The sequence below is a fragment of the Sinohyriopsis cumingii genome, chromosome 15 (genome assembly GCF_028554795.1).
Source record: "Sinohyriopsis cumingii isolate HCF-2022 chromosome 15, ASM2855479v2, whole genome shotgun sequence".
In the NCBI taxonomy this organism is placed as follows: domain Eukaryota; kingdom Metazoa; phylum Mollusca; class Bivalvia; order Unionida; family Unionidae; genus Sinohyriopsis; species Sinohyriopsis cumingii.
In genome coordinates, this window is record NC_142975.1 from 123,677,103 (window position 1) to 123,702,576 (window position 25,474).

The window sequence follows — 25,474 nt, forward strand, 5'->3', positions numbered from 1 at the left end:
ATCAGTTTCAGGAACCACACAAGCCCGAAACACCTAGACAATAATAGCTGAAAAAGTCACACCAGGGCCTTATGTTAAGAAATTTGCCAGGGGCCAATTTACCAAACTGGACCCTGCCACCATAAGAATGTTATTCCAAGGCGTCATTGAAGTTGCACGTGATAGGTCGGTTGTTATAACTAAAATGTTATTTCCGGAATCGCACATCTGAAGAGCTATTGAAAGTGGGTGCACCGTGACATTGCTAACTGTTTAATCAAGTATGCATTTCGGTATTGATCGTTGTGCCCTTAACAATACAGTCTTTGTATTATGCAAATTAAGAAAAGTTAAAGTGATTTTCTCATTTATCAAAACTCCGGATCGTGATATTTAGATAGATACGTTGAATAAGGAACATTCTAAACATACATTATTGTAACCAAATCAGAATGATACATTTCTGGCTCTGTATTTGGATCTCGATATATGTTGCTGCGCGCTTACAACTGTACTATTAGAACAGGTCATCTGGCGGGGTAAGTTCAGTGATTGAATACAAAAGCACTATCAGTCTGAAATTACGTGTTTTTTGTTCGTGAAAAAGGAACCTGTAAGGAAAGATCACAACCATGTGCCTCCGAATCTTATGGTCAATTTCTTTAGAGAAAACTCGGCAATAAACTACGATTTTTAAAGACGAAAATACCAAAAGATATTTCAGAAATTTATCGAAATGTCTGTTTGATGCTTTACTTGATTTCATTTCTTGTTTCAACCATACGTTCTTTGCCCGTGATGCAAAAACTTGGAGATAACGATGTAAATATTAGATCAAACAATTGTATTAACATACGGTTGAGTTTCTAGAATCGATGTAGAACGAAACTTGTCGCTTATACATTGTTTAACATTTCAACACGTAATGACATCTGAGAAATAAAATGAGGTTCTGTTCAAGGTGTTCCAGAAATCGATGTGGCATATTAACATCTCTCTCTCTCTCTCCCTCTGTCTCTCTCTCTCTCTCTGTCTCTCTCTCTCTCTCTCTCTCTCTCTCACACACATACACACACACACACACACACACACACTACCTTATTTCATTCTTTGGTATAGCTGTAACTCTGATTTAACGTCAAGCTAAGAAATAGAGAAAAATAAACAAATGCAGATTTCAAGAAAGTAAAATGACAAAACTTTCTTTTCATTGGGCTAGCTCCAAAGTGGAATGGTCATTGTACATAATATATAATTTTAGTATTACTATTTACACGTGTGTCTTGCCATATTTTGATGGCCCTGTAATTTTAATACGTCTGTTCACACACTTGTCGATACCACATTGTGTTAAATCATTAAATAAATTAACTTCATCATAGATGCCATCTTGTGATAGAGATATACGTACATGTTTAAATTCTATACTAATGCATGTTTGAGAGAATAATATGACAATGGTATGTTTGATCCACCATTTTATATTTTCCCCCCAGGCCTTATAACGAGAATAAATCTGTAGACTTATCGTACGATAACCTGATACCATGATTGATCTCCCCCTATGTTAACAATTACACTGTCAATATCAATGGAAGATATGTTGAAACTCATGTCTCACAAGCTGTTAGTCTTTATGTTCGTCTTCCTGTTGCCCATATTTTGTCTACAGTTCGACTGGTAAATATACATCAGACTTGTTTCTTTTTACCCTGTGATAGACATGCTCAAGAGGGATATTAATTTTGTCTCTTTCGTCTTGAAATACATACAGTGCATACAGTTTGTTATACTCTGTGATTCCTTATTAATCTATTTGCTCATTAATTTGCAACCCATTGTCACTTAATAAACACTGGCAGAAAAAGGTGTTTCAAAAATGTCCGATGTCAGGACTGTATTTACTTTTATACTTGTGTTTTGCGATCCTATTTTTTTACACTCACTGATTAGTTTTGGTACGAAAGTTTTATTGGGCTAGATTTAATATGGCTTTAAAAATGACCAAGATGATTACATTGAATTTGTGAATCTTGAATCAAGCGCCCTTGCTTATTAAGAAAATAATTCATTCTCTGCGAAAGCGACTTTCGTCCTCCCATGTATAGAGAATGGAGTGATATGTAAGAGTTTTTGCTGCAATATTCATGACGTTTTATAAACTTTCAATTGAAGAAAAGATCAAACAAACATACTTTCTGAAGAGAATGTTAAAGTGTTTTTGCTAAACCATTTTGTATATTCAATACATGGGTATTCATAAGTGTTATTCCTGTAACCGGTCCTGTCTCGCAAGGATACGTGCTGCGTGATACATTACCTTGACTTACTTAAGCCAGTGTATCATATTTGTGTATAAGTGCTGAAGCGTTTTTCTTGGGCTCGGATGTGTTCCGTATCATAGTTTACATTTTCACAGATGTATGTTGCATTTTTTGAAAAACGGAAAGAAATGCAAAACATGATCTAAATGTAAATTGACATAATGTCTTATATCATAAGTCCTCAACTTAGATGAATTCTGAAATTTTGTATTCTTATAGTTTACAAGTATAGATTTCCTCTGTCATGCTTGGTTCATACAGAAAGTTTTAAAATATTAGACTCCTCCTCCTCAGTATGGACGTTTGATCTCCCGGTTGGTTAATGTCGACTGGAATACCATGATACTTGTTTCGTACCATTTGTAATCTGATAAAATCCCACTTCACCTACGATATAGATGTCTAATGGAGGTACTATTTTATGCAGTCTGGTTTTTATTTTCGTTCTAATTGGTTTATCGAATATTTAAAAAAAATACCGTTCAACAATCAACAGTATAAAAAGTTGGTAAATAAACTTAAGCATATGATAAGCATCAGTGACTGAAAATTTGTATTACTAAAGAAAATTCTTAATAGTTATTTATACTATTAGAGTTGTCGGAGGATGGTCCTCGTTCAATCCATTTTTTGTGAAATCGCTGCTGTTCATCGACAAATGCATTCTTTGTTCATTTGGTATTGGTTCACAACATGTTCTTTCATAGCAATATTGGTATAGGTCCAATATTTATCCATCCCTACAGACCGCTTTGGTGACGTAAGTGGTTGGAGCGTCCGCCTCGGATGCGGGAGATCTCGGATTCTATCGAAGATGTCTAAAAATGACACTAACAGCTGTTCAGCATAAAGAGGTTAGTGTTAGGAATGGTCGGCCTGGTGTCAGAATAATGTGACTTGGTGTGACATCATGCTACATGTCTGCGGCATGATGCCCCAGTGCTAGACATCACTATAACTTGCCACGCTGCAAACATAGTAGCGATTTGACTGAACAATTGTTAAAGTTACGTTAAAAATCCAAATCACATGTATCCATTCCTACAGTGCTCGGTGCTTGTCATCAAGTCATCTATTCTTATAGGTATATTAGCAATCCTCGCTCATTCCATTTAACGTTTTCATATCATCATATATTCACCATCGTCATCATCATTTTCGAGGCACACATTTAGCATTAAAAGTATTAAATAAACAAGCTGGACGTTAATGACAATCTTGCACAATTTAGTATTAGCCATGTATATTTCAACCGTTGCAATTAAACAAGCGCTTCTGGTATTTGAATTAATCATTCTCCGGACATAACAGATCTAACACTCACGAACTGAAACATTAGTGATACAATATAGAAGTCACTGTTATTTATTACCTAGGTAAATCTATGTGGATGGAAAGCACGTGCAAGACAAACATTTCAGGTAGTAGCAATTGATACGAATATAGAAACATATCATACATCGGCTCCATGTAAGCATCTATGATATATTGAAGCAAGCCTTCTCACATTCTTATAGGAGCGGTTACTTTCTGTCATGAACGCGACAGAAATCTTGATTTTCTTATCTCGGTCCGCTTTTCTCAGTCATGGTGTCTACTCTCTAGCAACTCCTTTAGCAAGGGAAGCAACCCTTTTTATTTTGTTGAGGTTGACTGAGTTGTGTCGATTCTTTAGACAAGTTCACTAAGTGATTAAATTATTTTAGAGGTCAGAGACAAATTATTTTAAAAAAAATATAAAACAGATGAATGAGATAAAACAACAAAAGAGATAACATAGAAGATAATATATTATTAAGCGTTTAACCAGAGATGGACGAAGACTGGTAAAGATGCAAAAATAACCACAGAAAATACAAATAGTTATTTCATGTCGATCACTTAATGTTTTCCACTAGACAGAAATCTAGGTGATTTTTTTCAAACAAACGTTTTTTTATATCTCAGTCCGGTTGTCTTAATCTGCATGTGAAAGTAAATTATGCCTGAATTGGCTTCTAACCGCAATATAAACTCAATCTCAGTCGTGAGAACTTTTTATGTTAGAAACTGTATTAATGTCCGATAACCACCACAGGGGATATAAAATGTTTTGCTATTTATGAATGATCAAACCTGCAAAAAGAACCCCCACGAGCTGCGCAATTATTTGGATCTAAATGTATGTTTGAAAATAAATAAAAATGCACTTCTACGTGAAATGAGCATCAGTACCACTGCTATACCATTTGTCAAGATGAACACTTGCTGGCGTACAACATTCATTAAATGCAAATCATTTACAGTTTCGCTTGTTTGCTATTCTTACTCTGAGACGAAACATAGGCAAATATCTTCCTTGCTGATGTTTTGTTGAAATACTACTAAGGCACCAATCATCTAAGGGTATGAAAGAAATCATTTTGCGCATGTTTTCTTTTCATATAATCCAGCTCCAATTTCACTAGCATAAGTCCAGAGTGTGTCCGTTTCCCGAGGCTGAGATTCTGGGGTGGGTGTCTGATCGGTCAGTTTCATTAAATACTTAGACTTAGATCTGACACGCGTCGTTAAAGCTTAACGTTCTGCTGACCTAAAAAATTTCCTGTCCTTATCATTTAGTATATAATCAGATACGGTCTTAAGAATTTATTTAAGGGACCTGGTTGTTACTAATATATAGTCCTCATGATGTTTTGTACTTTTAGATAACATCATGTAAGTTTTCTTTTGATAGACAATGATATATAATGCTTGAAAACAATCATACATTTTTTTATTTTTTATGCGTGACTAACACACAACCAAGATATGCCTCAAAGCAGTAGAAATTTATGACTTTTTTAATTGTTTTACAAACAGTTGAAAGGAATTTGTTTTAGCCCACTGTTGTCATCTTTTATTTTCAACCATAATGCATGCAAGATATTATGCCTGAAAAAAAATACGTGAAGTCGCATAATTAGTATTTATTTTCGAGACCACCATCATGAAAACTTTTCACCAAAAACATTATTTGCAAGACAATACACATCAAAGGCTAACAAGAAATTCGATTAAAGTGGTTCCAGACGTTGGTGAGCTTGTTAACACAGTTAAATTGTTTAGATGCAAATAATTAGAATGTAAACTTTTCTAATTTGTTTGATGTCACACGTTTTGAAATTTGAATAATATACGTTTGATTTAACTGATTAAAAATGAGCTCTCCTTATCCTTTGCCCGCAACTCTGTTTCATACTGCAGTAAGTTAAACCCTTCACAAACGCTTTGCAACTCTAAATCAAGTCTTGATGCATACAAGCCATGAAATACAGCTCATAATTACCTTTATAAGTCAAGATAAATCTCATTTTTCACATAAATTTACATAGTACAAGGTTTAGATATTACCTATACATACACACACATGCACACAACACACTATTACACAAGGGTATAGATTGATTAAGTTTAAGTGTTTTTCTTGAAGACAGCCTCGCACAAACAAACAAGGATTTATTTGCAAAACTTGGCAATGATAGAAGAGCATCTCTTTTTGAGAGATGTGGATGACTCTAAACATGGCCTTCTTTTTGTCATTCGTACACACTGCATTTGTGTGTTAAGTAAAATATGATAACTATGGGCGCTTCTCGACGATTAGATGCTTTCAGATGACTAAATCTTGCTAGTTCTTGTCTTGACATATCCAGTAAACTTCATAACATTTCTGTTCTGTGGTTCTATTTTAGGAGAGACCACTATTTTGGCAGCAGCAGCAGATGCAGCTCGATCAGTAAAAGAAGACATCTGTGAAATAGAAGTTTCCTTAGAGTTAAGTGTCCATTTGTTTCATTAAATTGGGAAACATTATTACATGCTTCGCCTAATATTAGCGTTGTTTATAAACCTGGACTCAACGGTGTCATTATATCCTTGACACCACGTCGATGATTGAATGTTAAATAATGCTCATGATATACCTTTGCCAACATCGCATTCTTCCGTCGATAATAAAATTGTACAACCCTAGCTGTAATTTCACTAAGTAAGTATTGGATTGTCTTAAGCGTTTCAACCTTGAAAATGCACGGCTATATATATAATATAGTCCTGGTTATATGTAGTTAATATCTCTATCGTACAATATTTATGTCATGTGATCTGTTTAAATCAATCGTAAAATAATCATGGGCTTGCAAATAAATATACTACATACTGAAAACACGTTATACATTTCTAAGTGTTGTTTTAGCTGTGGCAAAGCCGACATTAATTAACGTTTAATTGAAATCCGAGTTCAAACTTCAGTTGATACACATGGATATTGACTATACTACCAAGAAATTATGGGAGTATCTTCTCAGTAAATCATTATATGGTATCTAACGAGATAACATCACACTTAAATTATATGAAATTAAGAATATGTTGTGTTATGTTGTGTAATGTGGTGTTATGTTGTGCTATGTTGTGTTATGTTGTGTTATGTTTTGCTAGGTTGTGTTGTGTTGTTTTATGTTGTGTTATGTTGTGCTATATTGTTCTATCTTGTGCTATCTTCTGCTATGTTGTGTTGTGTTATGTTCTGCTATGTTCTGCTATGTTGTGTTATGTTTTGCTATGTTGTGTTATGTTGTGTTGTGTTATGTTATGAAGAGTGATGCAAAGGAAATATGGACTAATATTCAAATAAAATATGACGATTTCATAGAAAGTAATTTTTAATGCAGAATGACTCAATTTTACACCAGATGTCAAATCTGCGTTATGATCAATGATTAAACACATAAGTCACCTCCTACTACTATACGGATTTTAGTTTGTCAAAATTTATCATTTAATATTTCCTTTTCTGACTAAGTATTGATTGCATTAGAAACCATCTGTCACGCCAGTGTCATCCCAGCGTAGTCCTAGAAGTGGACGAACATCACGAGCAGCTTTTACACCAAGTTTTACTGAACCTGCTTGTCTAGGGCGTTGTGTTTGCGTGTCTTTTCATTTACAGTGTCTTCGTCACAAACAACTATTTGCGTGCTATGTCTTCTTCCTATGGCTAGTCCTTATAATATAACCCTTATATTCTTCAAGTTGACAAGATGTTTCAAAATGAACATTAACACCTGAATTGAATAAGGTGTTTTATCAAGCATTCCTCTGACACTTGGTCTACCTTAAAGCGCTTCGATAACCTGTAAGAAAATCCAGTATCTTCGTTTTTCTGTTTTTCAGATTTGCTTATTGAGAAATTATTTACACAGATAAAGTCGTTTCTATTGAATTGCCGAGCTAATTGAATTGAAAATTCGGTACTTTTGATAGACAATATTTATGACAAAAACTAAGATCCCGGTCTTTGAATCATATTTTATGTTCTACTTGTAATATCCTTTCCGTTACATCAATGTACCGGGCCTTATGGTTTAACCAACTGTGCATACGATTGGTGTTTGAATGATAAGCAGGTAATGAATTATCTTTCAAAAAGTGTAGCTATTTGAATATGGTTCTGAAATGCCTCTGTCACTATCAACAGAAATAGTCATACGAATTGATATGATCGGTACATTTTTACTTCCTGCTAAAGTTCAGTTATAAACAGTAATATATTTGGGTATGTAAGTGTTATTCCCCAGTAGAGGGTAAGTACGTGATTGCATAGCCAGGGAGTGAACAGTGGTAAGAAATATAAGTATTTCCGTTCTTTTCTATCTGGTATTAGTCAGAGGAATATCTGCAACACCATTTCTTAAATTTCATAGCATTTAAAAAACTTTGTAATTCTTTCAAACCTATCGAATCAAATATTTTGTTCAGAATCAACAAAGTATTATCCATGTATAAACTTATGGACTCTACCTTTCGCCATTTTCATATTGGAATGGAACCTAGTTTGCACATCTCGTAAGGAGGTATGACATTCAGGACTCTTTCCTTCGCTATGTATATGTCGAAACACAATTTTCCGGCAAATCACCCAGTTCGTTTTAACTTCATGTGTCAGTAGGCCAAAATACTTGAACGTGCATTCAAAAATGAAACAAAAGTTCAATGGTAGAGGAACTCATAAATCAATAACACGCTTTACAAGTACAGTAATATTTTGATAATAAAAATAACATTGCTTATAAGAGATCTTGGTACATTCTGAACGTTGAGACATCTGCCGATGGTAAAAACAGTTTGTTTAAGATAACAGAACACTATTAGTGCTTCTATTGATTACAATAAACTAAGGATATGAAAATGGTAATTTGTTGTCTTTTTGATCTCTTGCAGATATTTTACGAAAAGCGTCGACAAACTATATAAAAATGAGCTCAAAGAAAACGCAGCCATGTCAGATGTCAACACGGACAGGAATCTGAAGAATTCGATGGCGTCCTTGGAAATAAAGTCAGAAAACACATTTAAAATGACAAAGTTTCAAATTATCAAGAACGTGTTGGTGCTCAGCTTAGGATGTTTGGTTCTATTCACATCCTTCCAGTCCTTTTCCAACCTTCAAAGCAGTCCTAATAGGGAGGCTGAGTTGGGAGTGACCGGTTTATCAGTGATATACGCAGCTCTTGTCGTTTCTTGCATGTTTTTGCCGCCAGTCACAATCGCGCGTCTTGGCTGCAAATGGACTGTAGCAATTTCCATGTTCTGCTATATCCTCTATATGGCAGCCAACTTTTACGCCACCTGGAGCACAATTATCCCTGCTGCCATTATTCTCGGACTTGGGACAGCGCCACTATGGTCTGCAAAGTGCACGTATCTCACCCAGGCCGGAGTTTGGCACGCAAAAATGATTGGTACAACAGACGATGACACCATCAACCGATTTTTCGGAGTCTTCTTCATGATATTTCAGACGAGTAAGCAACATACCTTTTATGTGGTCGCATTAGATCATGCATTTAAAATTAAAATATTGGACTAAGGAGGCAACCATTGTGCATCATCCTCCATTAGAGTTTCATATTCTAGAAAAGTATAGACGGTATGATCTAAGAAGGAAATAGTAAATTATGTTTTCATAATGTAAAGGATGCGTGTGATAATATAATTTAGAAAGTCCTTAAATGACCAAAATGTTCTTGCGAAGAATGCTTCTTGTCCCTTAAAGCCTTTACGAAACAAAATTATTTATTAAATATTGAATTGCTTGATCGATTAATTGATCGATTAATGGATTTATTGACTGATTGGCTGATTCCAGGTCAGATCTGGGGCAATTTGATTTCGTCCATGGTGTTCAGGCAGAGACCAGTGAACTCCACGTTTGGATTGTCGTCCGAAGATCGTCTAAAGTGTGGAGCTAATTACGATCCAGCAGTATTCGTTAATTACACCACCCTTGACAAACCAGATATGGATCAGGTATTACTAAAGATGAAATGCTAAGTCTTCATGTTACAATAATTTTTTCAGAATTAACTTAATGTGTCCGATATCACTGTTTTGTTATTGCAGATGATTCATTCTTTGTACATCACGTAATGGAACCAGAGACCAGTGAACGTCACGCTTATCGTGTTGTTTGAATGTGAGAACAATGTCGGTCCAACGAGCCACGTAAATAATAGCCAAATGGATCAACCAGTTATACATAAAGTAATGTCAAAGAGTAAACCTGCATCTTCAAATGTGAGCCTTCATTTTGAATATCCCTACCATTGCAATTTTTACAATAGCTTTGATGTGACAGCTATCACTGTTAAGTCAGTCCCAATGGCATCTGTTTACGTCCTTATAATTCAAGCAACGGTACCAAGAATCTGGTACGTCATTTACAATTGGTCAAGAAGAATTTCTAATAATACCTGATATGAACATTGGGGTAAGAGTTCACCAGGTGACACAATGCGATGATGTTTATTTTTTCAGCCGTCGACTATTTCAAGATTCGCTTTTTTACGTCAGAATGATATTTTAAATATTTATTTTGCATGCATGCGCAACCTTGCTGATGCTATTGCATCCAAGCTCATATCAATAGTAATTTTGTTTCAGAATATATACGACGTGAACGATAGTTTGTAGTGCCTACATCCTACCTGAGGTCTAACAAACTATATTTGCGTAATGTATCATGATAAATGTATCTTTCCCTGAATGAATCCAATTTTTCTGGAAAGTCGTCGCCTTAAACATATCACCATATTTCACTTTCTAGAACACTTCATTACATTAACCAATTTTACTGCTTCATTTTTTGTTGGTTATTTTACTTGCTTGCCTAGATCATTATCATTTATTCATTTAATAAAATATATTTAACTTTAGATTTATACCGCCTGTTGGATTTACATCGCATGCGCAATCGTAGCCTTCCTGATTATCGCCATCTTTCTGGACCGGATCGTATTGGACAAGGACGAAGAGAAGGAAGCCAGGAAGATATGCCCCAATCTGCTGGTGGAAACCTTTAAACACTGTTGGCAGAGCCATTACCAGAAGCTGATTGTACCCCTCACCATTTACAGCGGAATCGAACAGGCCTTTATAGCTGGAGATTTTACAGTGGTATATATAAGTCCAGCACGTCTGTATGATTATTGTTTAATTGGACATGCTGTTACTGCAAGATAGGCAGTTTAAATACCTATACTTACAATCCATGAATGAAAATATGTTTCCAGAATCGGAATATTGAAAGATTATCTCGCCTACCTGTTTCCTTAGCTTTTCTGGTTGTCCAGATAAATGTAGTGTACTTCTATATCGTAACAACGTGAATAGCAACGTATTCCTAAGTTGGTATCGATCGATACTATGAGAATATTAGTCCAGGTTCATGACAAAATCGCCTTTCATCAAAAAAAGTAATAACTGCAAAATCCAAGATGTATTTTTCTACTGCGGCATTAAATTACACGGCGCCCAAAATGTAGCACGCGAGGGGAAGAGATGATTTGTAAATACAATGTCATAGTTGGCCATAGACTCCATCTGCTCTAATTTCGACTTTTTCCGCTTAAGTTTTGTAAAACAATATTTTGGTCAATTACTAAAGAAACTTCCTCCTGGATAGTTTTCAAGAATTATATATCAAAATACAACTAAAATGCTATTATCTAAAAGCACAAAACGTCAAGAGGACTATCTATTAGTAACAAACAAGTCTCTAAAACACATTACGCAAGACCTTACCTGATTAATTAAGAAATAATATATATAGAAAATTCTTACGGTCAGATCTCATTTATAATTAAAATTATTTGAAACCTACTAGAGACATGGACTTTAAATTAGGGTATACAAACAATCAACAACTGTGTTTAAGTGCCGAAGGTACCCCCTGAAACCTTTTCCACTCTGGGACACACACAAATATATATATATATATATATATATATATATATATATATATATATATATATATATATATATATATATATATATATTCTCCTTGTACTAAAGCTAGCTATCGGATCATCATATGCCACCTTAGGCAGTATCATTGCCTATTGCCTTGTCATGGGAATTCAAGACAGCAATATAATATATTCAATGTACATCTACACGGGTTACGAATTTGACCTTAAGGATTATATTTAGTACGCCTGTAAAAACGCGTGATAATAGATCAAGCTTCTGACTTTTTATATTATAAGATGGGCAAGATTTCGGTCCAGAACGAATTTTTAATAAACATTTTAAGAAAGTCATCTAGAAATTGAGATACAATTGTTTTGACCGGTCTGGAGAATTGGGACACTAATATTATAAACCGGTCTGTAGAATGAGACAGTAGGATAAAAGCTGTATTGGATTGTCTATCAATTTATCTGTCCTCCTGGTAATAACCATATTTATTGTAGGGCAGATCAATTTGTCCTTCAGTACTTTTGGAAGGTAGCTATATAATGCGTGTGTGTGATGATGGCTGGATTATGTACCGATTTCAGCAGGCAACAGAGAGGGTGAACAACCTCTAATTGGTTCACTCTCCGTTTTGCAAAATAAGTCTTCCTGGAAAATCGCAACAAAAAAACAATTCGCAATTGTCTCAGTATCCAGTACAAGACAACCCTGTGAAAGAACTTAATAAACTCTAATTGACTTACCCAGCCTATCGCTGATCTCGACAAATCTCAGGAAAATAACGTCGGTGCCAAGTTTGAGACATAGCCCTCGTTGCTGCTATTATCCAAAGTTTGAATCAAGACCGACTCGGTATCGGGTTCGAGGATCATGTAAGTTTATTGTTATAAATCTATGATGAAATCAATAGGAGTATTTGGACATTTCTGCTTATATTCCTCGATGACCTTATCTACACTGATACGCTCCGGTGCTGGTAACCAAACTTCAGTCTGCGTCTGATACGATATAATTGCCGTGGTGACCGTCAACGATATTAATAAGCTACTGTGAAGCATATCGTAATAACACTATTGGCGCCCAGCGTTTTCCGAGAAGTGTCTACCAAACCAAACATAACAAAACGGATGAAGTTCCTTAGCGAATTCGGAAGATCAAAATCGGGTAGTGGTCTATTAATTGCCACTCTTGTCATCTCGTGTGTGGGATGTCCAAATCTTTTAAAATATCCAGAACACTCTCCCATCCCTAGAAAACTCCCCGGATGACACGAAGTCATATCTACCGATATCATGTCGTTGCGATCATACCTAGTATTCCACAAACCGCCATGCCAGTATTCGACACAACTAGCTTGAACATCCTCGAGAAATCGAGTTCGTGTTGGTTTGAACGAATTCTTTTCTCGGGCAAAATGAGCCGCGACTGGCGGAACTGTAAAACAATTACTCAGCAAGTTAATATTTTCCATTGAGAATCTTTCCGCGAGTTTTCTCATTGTTTCATGAAGAGATTCTCGACGATATAAATCGCCGTTGGGTGTTACAAATTGATCATATTCTTCATCAGAATTTTTAAGTAACCACACTGACACAGGGTCGTTTTTATTTATTTGTTTAATAAAATCAAACATTCCACTGGAGTAAAATCTTACAGCACGATTCCGTGGAAATATTGTGACTGCGCTAGTCCACGCGTGCGCATTGTGAAAAATAATTTCAATTGGTATCCCTTTTCCTTTATTCGCTGATTCATATAAAACTTCTTCGGCTAACGTTTTTACTACCATTGGAAATTTTAATTTGCTTGATAAGTCGGCAATTTCACTTAATGTATCTCCGATATCCTTAACCGATTCAGCCCACTTTGTTATTTTTTCACGTCGCTGATCAGTCAAACCATTTCCACGCTTCGCATTCGCAAAATGTTCCATTACTCGTTCGGCTACACAATTCAACTTTGAAAATATCATTGTTGCAAGATCATCGATGTTGGGTTTATCATTTAGCTGATAAATTCCATAAACGACCGCGGTCACAGGATACGCTCGTGCATAATATGGTCTGTCAATACTACTCAGTGTTCCTGGTTTGGAATTTTTACTTAACAAAACGGTTTTTCCACCAGCAAGGACAGGGTAACGTTTGTCCAATAATCCAATTATCGGAATTTTCTGCTAGCACAATAAACGTTATTCTGAAAAAATATTTCTGATCACTTTGATGAAGGTAATCGATAATCGTTTTCGCTCGTGTATCGTTCATTGTAGCATCAATGACGTCGTTGATGACCTTGTCGATGACTTTGTCCATGACATTGTCGACACCTTTGTTGTTGCGTATAATTTTAAATGTCGACCACGTGTGAGATGCCCCATCATCACGAAATTCTTTTCTGGCATCCCTGATAATATCAATCAGATCAGTCAGAGCTCGCCTCCGCGAGTCAGGGGTTAGTCTGTCAAGATCAAATCTAGAAGCTTTCCAAGGCTTGATCATGGATACTCTCTCATACTCTTCCATAATATAATTAAGACAAATATTTAAATAAAAAATAATATATATATGAATCCGTGTAAATGGCTTATGGTAGGATCTTCAACTCCATGTTGCAAATCATGTGTAAATGAATTCTGCGGACAACATTCGCAAAGTTTGAGGAAAGGCAGTCTTGGTCCACAACCGTGTTTAAGATGTGGTGTCGGAGTTAGAGGTAAAACACAGCTATGCGCGCGTTGTGGTGTTAAACGGTATAGAGAGTTAAAACGTTATTATGACAAGAAAAATAACAACGTCGACACTGTCACGGACAAAGTCATAAGAACTCCTGAAGACTACATAGCAAGATTTAAATATAAATTACAATTTAGACAAATACATTACATATAAATGAGCAAAAATAATTTGTTCAACACCCCACCATTCAAAATTATGAAGCATCTCATGATGGTATAGTAAGACACGGAAAAACGTTGGTGCAGTTGATAGTTCCGGTTATCTAAGGTTCACCGCTGGGAGTAAAAAAAGATATCTCTGTCATCGATTCGTATTTGAGGTTTATCATGGAGAGATCAAGGACTATCTTGTGATCGATCACATTGACGGAAATAAATTTAATAATAATTTATTCAACCTTCAGGCAATTACACAAAACTGAGAATTATGCACGAGGGAATACTGGTCGGGCTAAGAGCATTAGAAAGAGAGCGATTAAATCTGTCAATATTAAAACCGGCGAAAAGATAATATTTCAGTCAATGTACGCGGCTGGCAAATGTTTCGGTATTCACCCACGTTCAGTGCAACGTGTTGCAGATGAAATAATCAGATCATCGTTTTCATACCGGTTTGGAAACTGGATTTCCTTTTCCTATGTCCCATTCGTGTTAGATACAGATAAAGGAAATAACTCTGCCACGATTGTGTAAAAAAATATGATAGAGTTCTCTCCGCTGACTTTCACAAGATTGCACAATAAATGTCATTTCCTATTTTATAGGTCTAGAAAATAAATAAATTTTCAAAGTAGAACTAAAATCAAGTTTCTTTTGCAATCCAAAAGTAACTGTCTGAAATATATGGTTCCGTGGCGAACCGTCTATTGTATACACACTACAAGACACAGTGTGAAGAAAGGGAACAACTCTCTGTGTTACGTGTAGCGATAACATGGATGTAAAAACTATCCAATTACTTCGCCTTGATAAATTCAAGGACTGTCAACACGGGCAGGTGTATAATCGATTATTGGGATAAATAATATTTGTCTTCACAGACAATATATGTTGTACTGAATCCGTCTAGTTTTCTGGTTTATCTATATTTTTTCTACGATTATATTTAAGAAAAGAATCACAAAAACGGCAAAAAGCCACGCCCATCGCGTGAGCTATCCTTGAATTTCCAGGTGTCAGTCAGCTTATATATTATACGTCCCCATTTTCATATATATATATATATATGATGAATTACGAAAATATCAGTGATGTAATTTCTGCTATTAAAAAATTAGAACGCGACGGTATAAATATATCCGATTAACTAAATCTTGAAAACATTATTTCTGATTTTGAAGCACTGCAAGAAAAAAAGAATATGGAGCATATAGTCTACCGTCTGAATATCGCTTAATAAAGAAGATTCAGGCAGCAATTTGTCAGTCACTAGCTACAATAGAAGAAACGCGGATAAAAGAATTTGTTAGTCTTTCTCTTGCAATCGAAAAAATTGGATCAGAATTATCTCGTGAATATGAGGCAAAGGAGACAATCAATACTCGTGTGAGGCAACTAAGAAAAATTATGTCAGATCGAAAACGATAGTTAGAAGCCTTGATGAAATCAAGGACGTGGAAATAAAAGTGAAAGTAGTATGTCAGTCCACCTCGTTGATACAAGGGCAAGGACGGAGAATTATTTTTTGTGCTAGTAAAAATAAATTATATTTTTTGTGAAATTCGACGATTTGTACGATTTTGACTAGATTATTATCTTTCAGAATTAACAAATCAGTCGAGTTGCACAATTTTTACTACATTATTACCTTTCAGAATTAACAAATCAGTCGATTTGCACGATTTTGACTACATTATTACCTTTCAGAAGTAACAAATCGGTCTGAAAATAAATTTGTCAATCCGCCTCGTTGACTTATCCTTGATTTTATCAAGGGAGGAACGGAGAATTATTTTTTTGTTGCTTTTTTTTCGAAAATCGTAGATTTGAAGATTAAAAATCCTTGCGATTGAAGATCATAAGATGGAAATCCTCAGGATTTTACATATAAATTAATATTTACAGTCTTATTTCTCAGATCCATCAAATGGCCGGACTGGTCAGTTAGTTTGAAATTTATTCTTGATAACAGTGTATTATGGCATCGTAGATAGACCGGATTGATCGGTTCTTGTACAATTAAAAATCCGGGTGGTTCTTTCGGTGTGAACGAATAAAGAATAAATTCTTGCTGCGCTTGATTTGACATTGTTGTGTCCATGCTATAACTTCCGTCAACGATATCACACACAAGATTGACCGCGACCACGTACGTTATATTTACGATTTAAGAAGATACATGTCGTCCTTCTCCCTGTGGATTATTGTTGTGCCAGAGAATGGTTACCAGCGGCTGTGTTTTTCTCCACCATTCAAGTCTATTAGGGAAGTTTTCGTTGATCACATCATTGACTGATTTTGTTTAACTCAGATGGGTTATACCCGGGAAATTTGAAATTTACCAGACCAGCTTCTGTTATTTTGTACTCATCTGAAAACGTTTGTTTTTCGATGCCACTATTAGATTTTATGATCAAATTTAATAATATCAAAATATGTTAGAATTTCTTTCAGACTTAATGATACAAATGATCTTGGAGGAACACCAGGAGGATTTCGCTCAGTAGCAAAAAGCCAAATCATATTTTTCTTGTCATCTCTAAAGATAAAACTTTCATGAAACGTTTCTGTGCTTTTTAAGTTAAGTAAACTTTTTTTGTAATATGGAGTAGTTTCATGATATGATTTATTGTCTGTGGTATAATCAGACCTTTTTGGTTCAGGTGGTATCGATTTATCAGGTGGAGGAATTTCGGGCCATCCTAACACTGTTCTGATCGAAGATTGATATATGTCCACGGCGTAGTCGGGAGAGTTTATCTCCATTGCAGATGACAGTGTTGGTTCATGAGCGGCTATTGCTATTTTTTATTCCTTTCCTGTGATATTTTTTATTCTACGCGATAATTCCTCTTTTATTTCTTCGATTTGATAGCACCCGGTTGGTATTCCAACAACGTTCCAGTCGGGTGTACCATCTTGTTTATTTTTAATTGCAAACACAAGCGAATTATTTGCTGGTAATCCACCATATGATTTTGATCTGATATTTGGCCGGCTGTGATATACTCGCAACTGTGGTAGCGCTATCTCGCTTACTGGAATCACAGTTGGAAAATTAATGCTGAATTCAGGCTTGGTTGAGCTTATTGTCATCATAGTTATTTTCGGTGGAGTTGTATTTGCAGCTATCTGCTGAAGTAGCTCTGTCATTATTTATTTTCTTTGTTTTCAAATGGAAGACTTCATCATAATCTTAATCATTAACACAAATTCGGAATCTAATATTGTTTCGTCGTAGAGGCTTGATGATATCAGCGACGATAATTTTGAATATCCGCCAATGGCTGTTTTTAATTTTACAAATGCGTCGTTGAGTTTTGTGTTAGTACACGTTGATATCTTTTTCGCGATAATATTAAAAACACCAGCGATCGCAGTCGATGACGAAACGCATATTGTTATCGCGATTGCAGTTTTTACTGGCGTTAACGCTGATAATATTACTCCGGTGGACGCAACTACCGCTGATACTGAATAAACTACATTATTCAACGCGCTTACACGTCGCCGGTATTTTTTTATACTTTCAGTGTAAACTCGTTGATGATTTTTTAAAACTCTGATTGCCAATCGCGTACTTGATCGTATCTATATTGTTGTGCATCTAATGTTGTTGTTGACCCTGTCATTATTATTATTACGCAGTAACCAATTGAGATGTTTCAGCTACTAATTCTAGACACCACCACTAAGATGTTGCGGTTAATTTCTTATCAGCTGCTTCCAGTATAAATGTTACTTCGGTTCCGCTATTTAATATGATAGACACAACCCCGGAAAACTTGTCGGTGGATTGCCGCCAGGGATACGTTGCAAATATCTCAAATTTTGCAGCACTGAATACAGACAGTCCATACACACCAGTAACTGTTGCGGTATGTTTGATAGTATTATTCTGCGCTGACCATGTTGAGACTCCAGATGATATCAGGTATACGATGTTGGTAATATGCCCGCGAATAACTCCGGGTGGGATATTAATCAGACTAATGTTGTTAAGAATCTCATGAATTCAACTTACGACATTTTCGAATGTCTTTTTAATCGTATCCAATGTTTTGTTTATATCAGAGAGTTTTGCGTCATCGGTGAACGAAGTACCAAAGAATTCCTCTGCCGTTTCCTTAATTTTTGTAAAGTTTCTACGGAGATTTGTAAACATACTGACGTGAGCGTCATACCCGGCCCGCAACTTGGATAATTTAGGGTCTACGGTGCTGTAGTTAACGTCAACATATTTATTCGTCGCGGCATCTTCGTCGAATGTTGGATCTCTTGACACTACTATTTTATTTCCGTTCATGTTGAGTTCACCTGTCATTGTGTCACCGGTATTTTTTAAACGATCGGCGACACTTTTTGCGATTTCATCTCTAATGGTTACAAACGATATGTTTAAATCTCTGATTCTACCGCCTCAGTAAACACAGGGATGTTATCCGTGGAAGCTCCAAGAACCCTGCGAACTATGTCATTGCATTTAATATTGATGGCTTTTAGCTTACCATATCGGTCCTGAAAAATAACAACCTCATCTGGGTCTATTCCGGACAACGTCAAAAGATTATCGATTTCATCTTTGTTCGCATAATTTAATAAATCTACATCGTCGCGTTTTTCACTTTTACTCGTGCTGGGAGATCTTCCGTAAATATCAACCATTATTCTTTAGGGATTGTTTAAAATGTTAAATCTTGCTGCGGTATACTAGCGCACGACTTTGTGAGGTGGTTTGGTTGATTTTGATAACTCGCCAAGTACATTAATTACTTCACGGCCACATATCAGAGGATCAGTTAGTGTTTGTGTTGGTAGCGTTGAGTACCAAACTGGAATTTTCGTGGGAGTGCTTTGTACGTATTTTAGAAATTCAACTTGATGTGCTAACCCATACGAATCGAAAAAAACAATTCCACGTGGATCAATCGCGTAAGCATTCCAATGAGTTCCTGATCTCACATAAAAACGCCTCTAAAATTTTTTGTTTTAAATTGCTTAGCAGCATCGAGTAAATCAAAATTTGACATCGTTGCGAGACGCGCTGCGTCTGTTCTCAAAACCGTTTGGGGTACCATGAGAGTGGAGTTCCTGGTAGTCTTAGATCCGCTCATTTTTTGTTTGTATCCGCGTCCAGTTGCTTTTTTTAATGCCATTCCAGCAAAGGTTCCAACAGCGCTAACGCGGCTGCTTTTGCAACAGCTGGGCCAGCAGCAGCAATTAATGCTGGTATTGCTGCGAGAAGTGGAAATATTCCACCGGATTAATCATGTCGCTGATGGCTTTTGGAGCGAAATCAAGTTGAACTCCTGTTTTTGCTTGCTGCGCCTTAGTGAAAAGTTTTAGTTGAGTTTTAGTCAATGATAACTTGTTTGGACCACCATTAGCAATTTGATCTCACTTTAATGTTATTTTTGTCCCGCATGTTCTCGCGTGTTTTGATTGTAATTTTTTCACCTGACCGGAAGTCAGAGTGACATTAACGTAACTATATGACATTCTTATAATTAACGCGATTGATCTAATTGTCTACATGTTTTCTACTGGTACATCAACAACTCTCATTCGACCACTACCACCTTTAAGTAACATTGCTTTGTCACTGAGTATGACCGCGGTTACTCTGTAACCAGCGTCGGCATCAGCTTGCGGGTCACCAACATGAGCTTGAAAATGTATATCAACGACAGATTGTTTGGATAAATCAAGATGCTCCCGCGGAAAGTAATAAATCGGATACAGATTTGTAAAATCTAACTGTGATATTTGCAAACCAGTATCTATATTTATAATACGTGCCAGGAATGTCAGCAAACGATGATATACACGTGCCACATGATCATGTGCGAATTTTAACGATATATCTTCGGATGGTTCATGTTGTCCGTTTATTCTCAATGAAACTTCGGTAACGTCGAATTTGTCAAATATCATATGTGAATGTTCCTGTTTACTCAACCGATTTTTATTTTGCAGCGCAACAAAAATATGTCGTGGTGCAGAAACACCTTGTTGTGATGCTATAAGCCAAGTAAATATATCTTTGACAGTACTTTGGATGGTGTCTGTGGTTACTGTAAACCATGATAGTAATGATTTACCGCCTTGATTCATAAAAGACAATAATTTTTGTTCTTCTGTGAATGATGGAGTTAATACCGGCATCCACAGTGAGAGTTTTGTTATATTTACTTTACCAGCATCAGCAACACCAGCACCTCGCCAGATCGCATCATTGTCATTACCTTTCTTACGAGCACAACTGTGTGTTTAGCTCCAAAGATGACCTCTTTAATATCACTGCAAAATCCGAAGATGTGAGACAGTGGAATCGCACATGAAAAACCTCTTCTATTTCCTGACAATATTGCTCGGAGTGTTACAATCCTAAGTTGTAAGTTGCATTAACACTTCCTATAATATCAAAAGCATCAGCTGGTCTAGCTGCATGTTCAAAATCATCTGGTTGTGGATCAGATGCAGTATTTCGTGGTGTCCGTATTTTGGTATATTGAACATGATCAGCGTTGTCGGTAATATCTTTAGCAAACATCATTGATGGACCAGCTGATCTGTAATCATCAGAATATCTTGCTAGACCAATTATTGTTGTAGCAACATCGACATTCTTCTGAATCGATTCGATATTTCTTCCATCATTCATATATTTGGCGCTATCAAATGATGCCATAATCCCATTATTGACAAAACCAACTCGTAAATTGGCATCGTATGCATTATCATCCACCTTTACAAGTCTACCACCTGCTATCAAATTTGCGGTGATATTTTCTTGTATTTGTTCAAATCCCTGATCTGCTAGTTTTTTATTTGCGGCTTGATTTATTATTTTACTGACGCTGTGGGCATATCTGTAGTGCTTGGTAATTTTACTGGTGGTGATTTTCGTCTTATTAATCGTGCTAGTCTTTCTTTGATTGCCTAGAACGCCTTACCAGCAACATCGACGATTGCACCAGGATCTTTTTCACCAACAACATTAATAGCTTTCATCGATAATTGTTTTGCAAGAAGTCCCACTTTTGGTGCTAACCCCGCGAATAACCCCTGAACAACATCACCAAATCCATCTCCGTAAGTTGCTCTATAGATTGGTAATCGTGAGCTTACTGCTATGACCTGTACGGGTCTATGATGTCTATTATACATGATCATTTTATTCTATTATTTATGTAACAACTAGTCACTATGATAATCATCAACGAGTTCATCAATGAGTTCTCGGTAAATACCAATATCCATGATGCAGCCTTGAAATAATCGCGAACAAATATCATTTGCTTCATTAATTATTTCTGGTAAGTTATTTGCAGCACGTTTCCCTCCTATGAGAACCTCTGACCATTGTACGTCATTGAGGATATTATCAGGACAAACATAATTATTTCCCAAACCACTACCAGTAGCACCAGGCGTATCGTGGAATTCTTCTTCTGGTTCTTCATGTGTTTCCATTTGTTGCAATGGAGGTGGAACTTGATAGGAAGGATCTTCCTGGTGTTGTTTTCGCTGTCGTCGTTTTTGTTTCTGTTTTCGCTCTTCTTGTTCTTTTTGTCTCTGTTCCTCTTGTTTCTGTTGAATCATGCAATGCTACTCCGTCTAAAAACATGCTATAAAAACTATTTTGTCTGGATATCCGACTAATATTCTGGTTTATTTTATATACCCAATCAACCCATGTTGCACGACTAATTTTGTTTATCATATTTGGGTTTTAAAAAGCTACCTCTGCGTTAATAACTTGAAGCAGCAAACGTACCAAACTTCACTATATCATCCCTAGTATTTAATATGAATCTTTGTATTTCTCGTATACCACCATCAGTAAATTGTTCCGTAAGATCAATATCCCCTTTTGTACTTATATATCCGAGACAGGGTCAATGACAATATTTTGTGGTTGGGGTTGAGGTTGTGCGGCGGCTATTTTAGCTGGAAGTTCTTGTAAAATGTGTTCTGTTCGTTTTAATACTGGAAGAATACCCTCCTTCTTTTCCTCAATATCCCCCATTACAACATTTTCAATAATTTGTGTAACGGGTTTAAATAACTGCTCTGTACCAGTAGCAAATTCAACTTGTGCTTCTTGCCGCGCGTGTAGGTTTTTTTTTTGAAATTGTCTTTGACAGGAACAAATTTTTTGATTGCTTCTAGTCGTTCTCGAGCTAGTCTAGCTGTGTAGGATTCTGGATGTACCATATTTGATATAATAATGATTTAATTTATAGCAGCAGAGAGCGTGCTGACTCCAAATTGACACCGATGTGATCGCTGCAGTTTTTTTGGGTAAGTCAAATTAGAGTTCGTTGACAGGGTTGTCTCATCCCAGATACTGAGACAATCGCGGATTTTATTTTTTTGGGGGAGGGGGTTTGCAATTTTCAGGAAGACTTATTTTGCGAAACGGAGAGTGAACTAATTAAAGGTTGTTCACCCTCTCTGCTGCTCAGCGGATTGTAATATTCCAATAATTAGACGTATATTACGTAGAAATGATTCACTAAACAACTTCAAATTGCATTTGCCATCCGTTTCAGTCATTTAATTAGACCAAATACTTGTCCTGGTAAAGAGATTCGAGGAATGACAGTACAGAGAAAACAAATATTCTTTGCGAACATTACTGTATTCTACATGATGGAAGAGTTGTATAGCAATTCTATCCCCCTAAAGTTAAAAAATTATCAAAACTTGTAAAAGGCACAAAACTATAATAATGCATGATATAAACTGGGTTTTGTCTTGCAAATTATCATATCAAAGAACATACTGTCTCCCTGTGGGTCCGTATTTGTACAATAAGCACTGTGCGTCCTAGAAGAATGTCGCAGGAGGCGAATGAAAGAAGGATCCTGGTAGAGCAAACGGGAGACCAAAGAACAACTGTCCTATGCAACATGCTACTTTGACTTCTGCTTCTTGCTAGACGGGTAATATACATGGTCCAGGTCTCGATAAATCCGCTTGTCATGTCGAGACCTAGGATGTCTTCTTAATTTGCTTTCCCATCATTGTCTTTAACTTTGTCCTCGTATCGCCTTGATACCACCATTGTCCTTGCCGTTTATTCCTTTGTTCTCTTTCTGATTCACTACATGCAGCAAAGAAGCTAGTAAACAGTGCAAAGAGGCACTGAGAACATTTAACAATCGCCGGATGCCTGAGAATTTAAACAGGTACCGCATATTTCAGACTAAAGCTTGCTGCACAATGAACGAATCCAAAGACGATCATCTACTTTAAACTCTCGATCATTTGAAAAGTAAGAATGGAACATGATCAGAAAAATAAATGATAAGGCGAAAATCAGTTCTTTTCCAACAGCTAAAATTAAGCAATTAAAAAACTAAACTCCAAATATAGCATTGCAAATATACTTGCTGTCATATTTTGTTTTCTAACAATTCGCCATAATCTACGTATTTAGCAGATTTTCGAAAGCTGAAAAGACAAAAAGAGAGGATACATTTGAAATTCAGTTGAAATAATTGAGAAAGTTATAATGTACAACTTGTACGTTTGGAACTTATAAAAGCCCATGATACATCCGCTGGGCCTGACGAAATACATACAAGGTTTTGAAACAACTACCAGTACCATCGTTAATAGCTCTTGTGAACATTTCCAGTGATTTATGGTACTTTAAGATGCTTGAACCTAAATAACAATCAAGCATTATGAACCGATTTGGGAGCATATAGGACATGCCCAGGTGAAAGTCCTACATATTAAATGGCCAAGACCTACGAGGGTGCTTTTTTTCACCGAGAAGCACTTTATAATAGATTGTTTCGAACACCAGCCAAACGCGATCATTACTACAATGTTCAGCACACGAAAGGACTTTTTGATACACTCAATGTGACTTGTAGTTTACATTTCTTGAAGGAAGTAAATATTCTGATTTATTTGTTATTAATGAATTACCCTTTATACAGAACATTTACATTCCCCATATGTCTTCGCCACCATATAATCGTGGTGTTTTTGTATTTTTATCTCTCACTAGTAATAAAACCTTTTGATGGAGCTACAGTGATGGTGTGTCATAAAATTCACAATGATCAATTTATCAAATCATGCTGACACGAAAGGCAGTACTACATTAATTATGGTAGAAAATAAAGAGATTGAATTTGCATTTAAATTTATTTTATTATGCATGGACGGCAATCATAACAATATTTTTATTTCTACGAATATAATGTAGACCATTAAGGTCTTTTTCTAATTTATGTACAGAGAGAAGATTAACAAGACATAGTTGTTGATCTCAAAGATCAAATAAAACATATTTTCCGCGGTCTTTGCTATTTTAATATATGAATATTAAAATGGAAATCGTAATAAAAATGGTGTTTTTAGGTATCCTCAAACTTTATCATGCATTGCAAGCCTAGGCAAAGTAATTAAAATGTGTGTACATCATTTGCACATTTTTATTTGACTGATTTAAAGGGGATGCGGAGGTGATCACATGGATTATTAAACAATTCTATCAATTGGGAGAGAGAGAGAGAGAGAGAGGTTCATATTGACAGATGTCTGAATGGATGGACATACATATAAACAATGAATCAGAGAAACAGAATGAAGAACTACATATTAGCAGAACTAAATACAAAATATTAGATAATCAGAGGTTGGACATATAAATATAAATTAAAGAATACAAATAGGTTGAAAGGTGGAGATTGCAAAAGGCAAAAAAAGACTAGAAAAATACATTTATGAATTTTATTCTCCAATCTCTTTCATTCCTTTCTAGTCCTACGTCAGCTGTGCGTTGGGCGCCTGGAACGTGGGTTTCGTCATGATCTGTTATGGAGTGGTTGACGCCGCCTGCTCGTTTATTTTTGGTAGTCTGGTGCAGTACGTGGGTCATATTCCATTCTTCGTCCTGGGTATGAAGCTCAGTCAATCTCATCAATGCAATGTCAGCCACAAACAAAATTATTATTCCCATAATGTCAGGTTA

General features: G+C 36.1%; 1 protein-coding gene across 1 annotated transcript in view; it reads left to right on the plus strand.

The window, feature by feature from the left end:
• Positions 1-7,916: 7,916 nt before the first annotated feature.
• The window catches only part of LOC149782666 (uncharacterized), an 83,990-nt gene continuing 66,432 nt past the window's right edge, over positions 7,917-25,474 (plus strand). Inside the window, exons 1-5 of the mRNA XM_089935163.1 lie at positions 7,917-7,946; positions 8,547-9,130; positions 9,475-9,635; positions 10,542-10,781; positions 25,265-25,400. Coding sequence (XP_089791289.1) covers positions 8,605-9,130; positions 9,475-9,635; positions 10,542-10,781; positions 25,265-25,400 — 1,063 coding nt within the window. The 5' untranslated portion in view covers positions 7,917-7,946; positions 8,547-8,604. The remainder of the gene's footprint in view (positions 7,947-8,546; positions 9,131-9,474; positions 9,636-10,541; positions 10,782-25,264; positions 25,401-25,474) is intronic.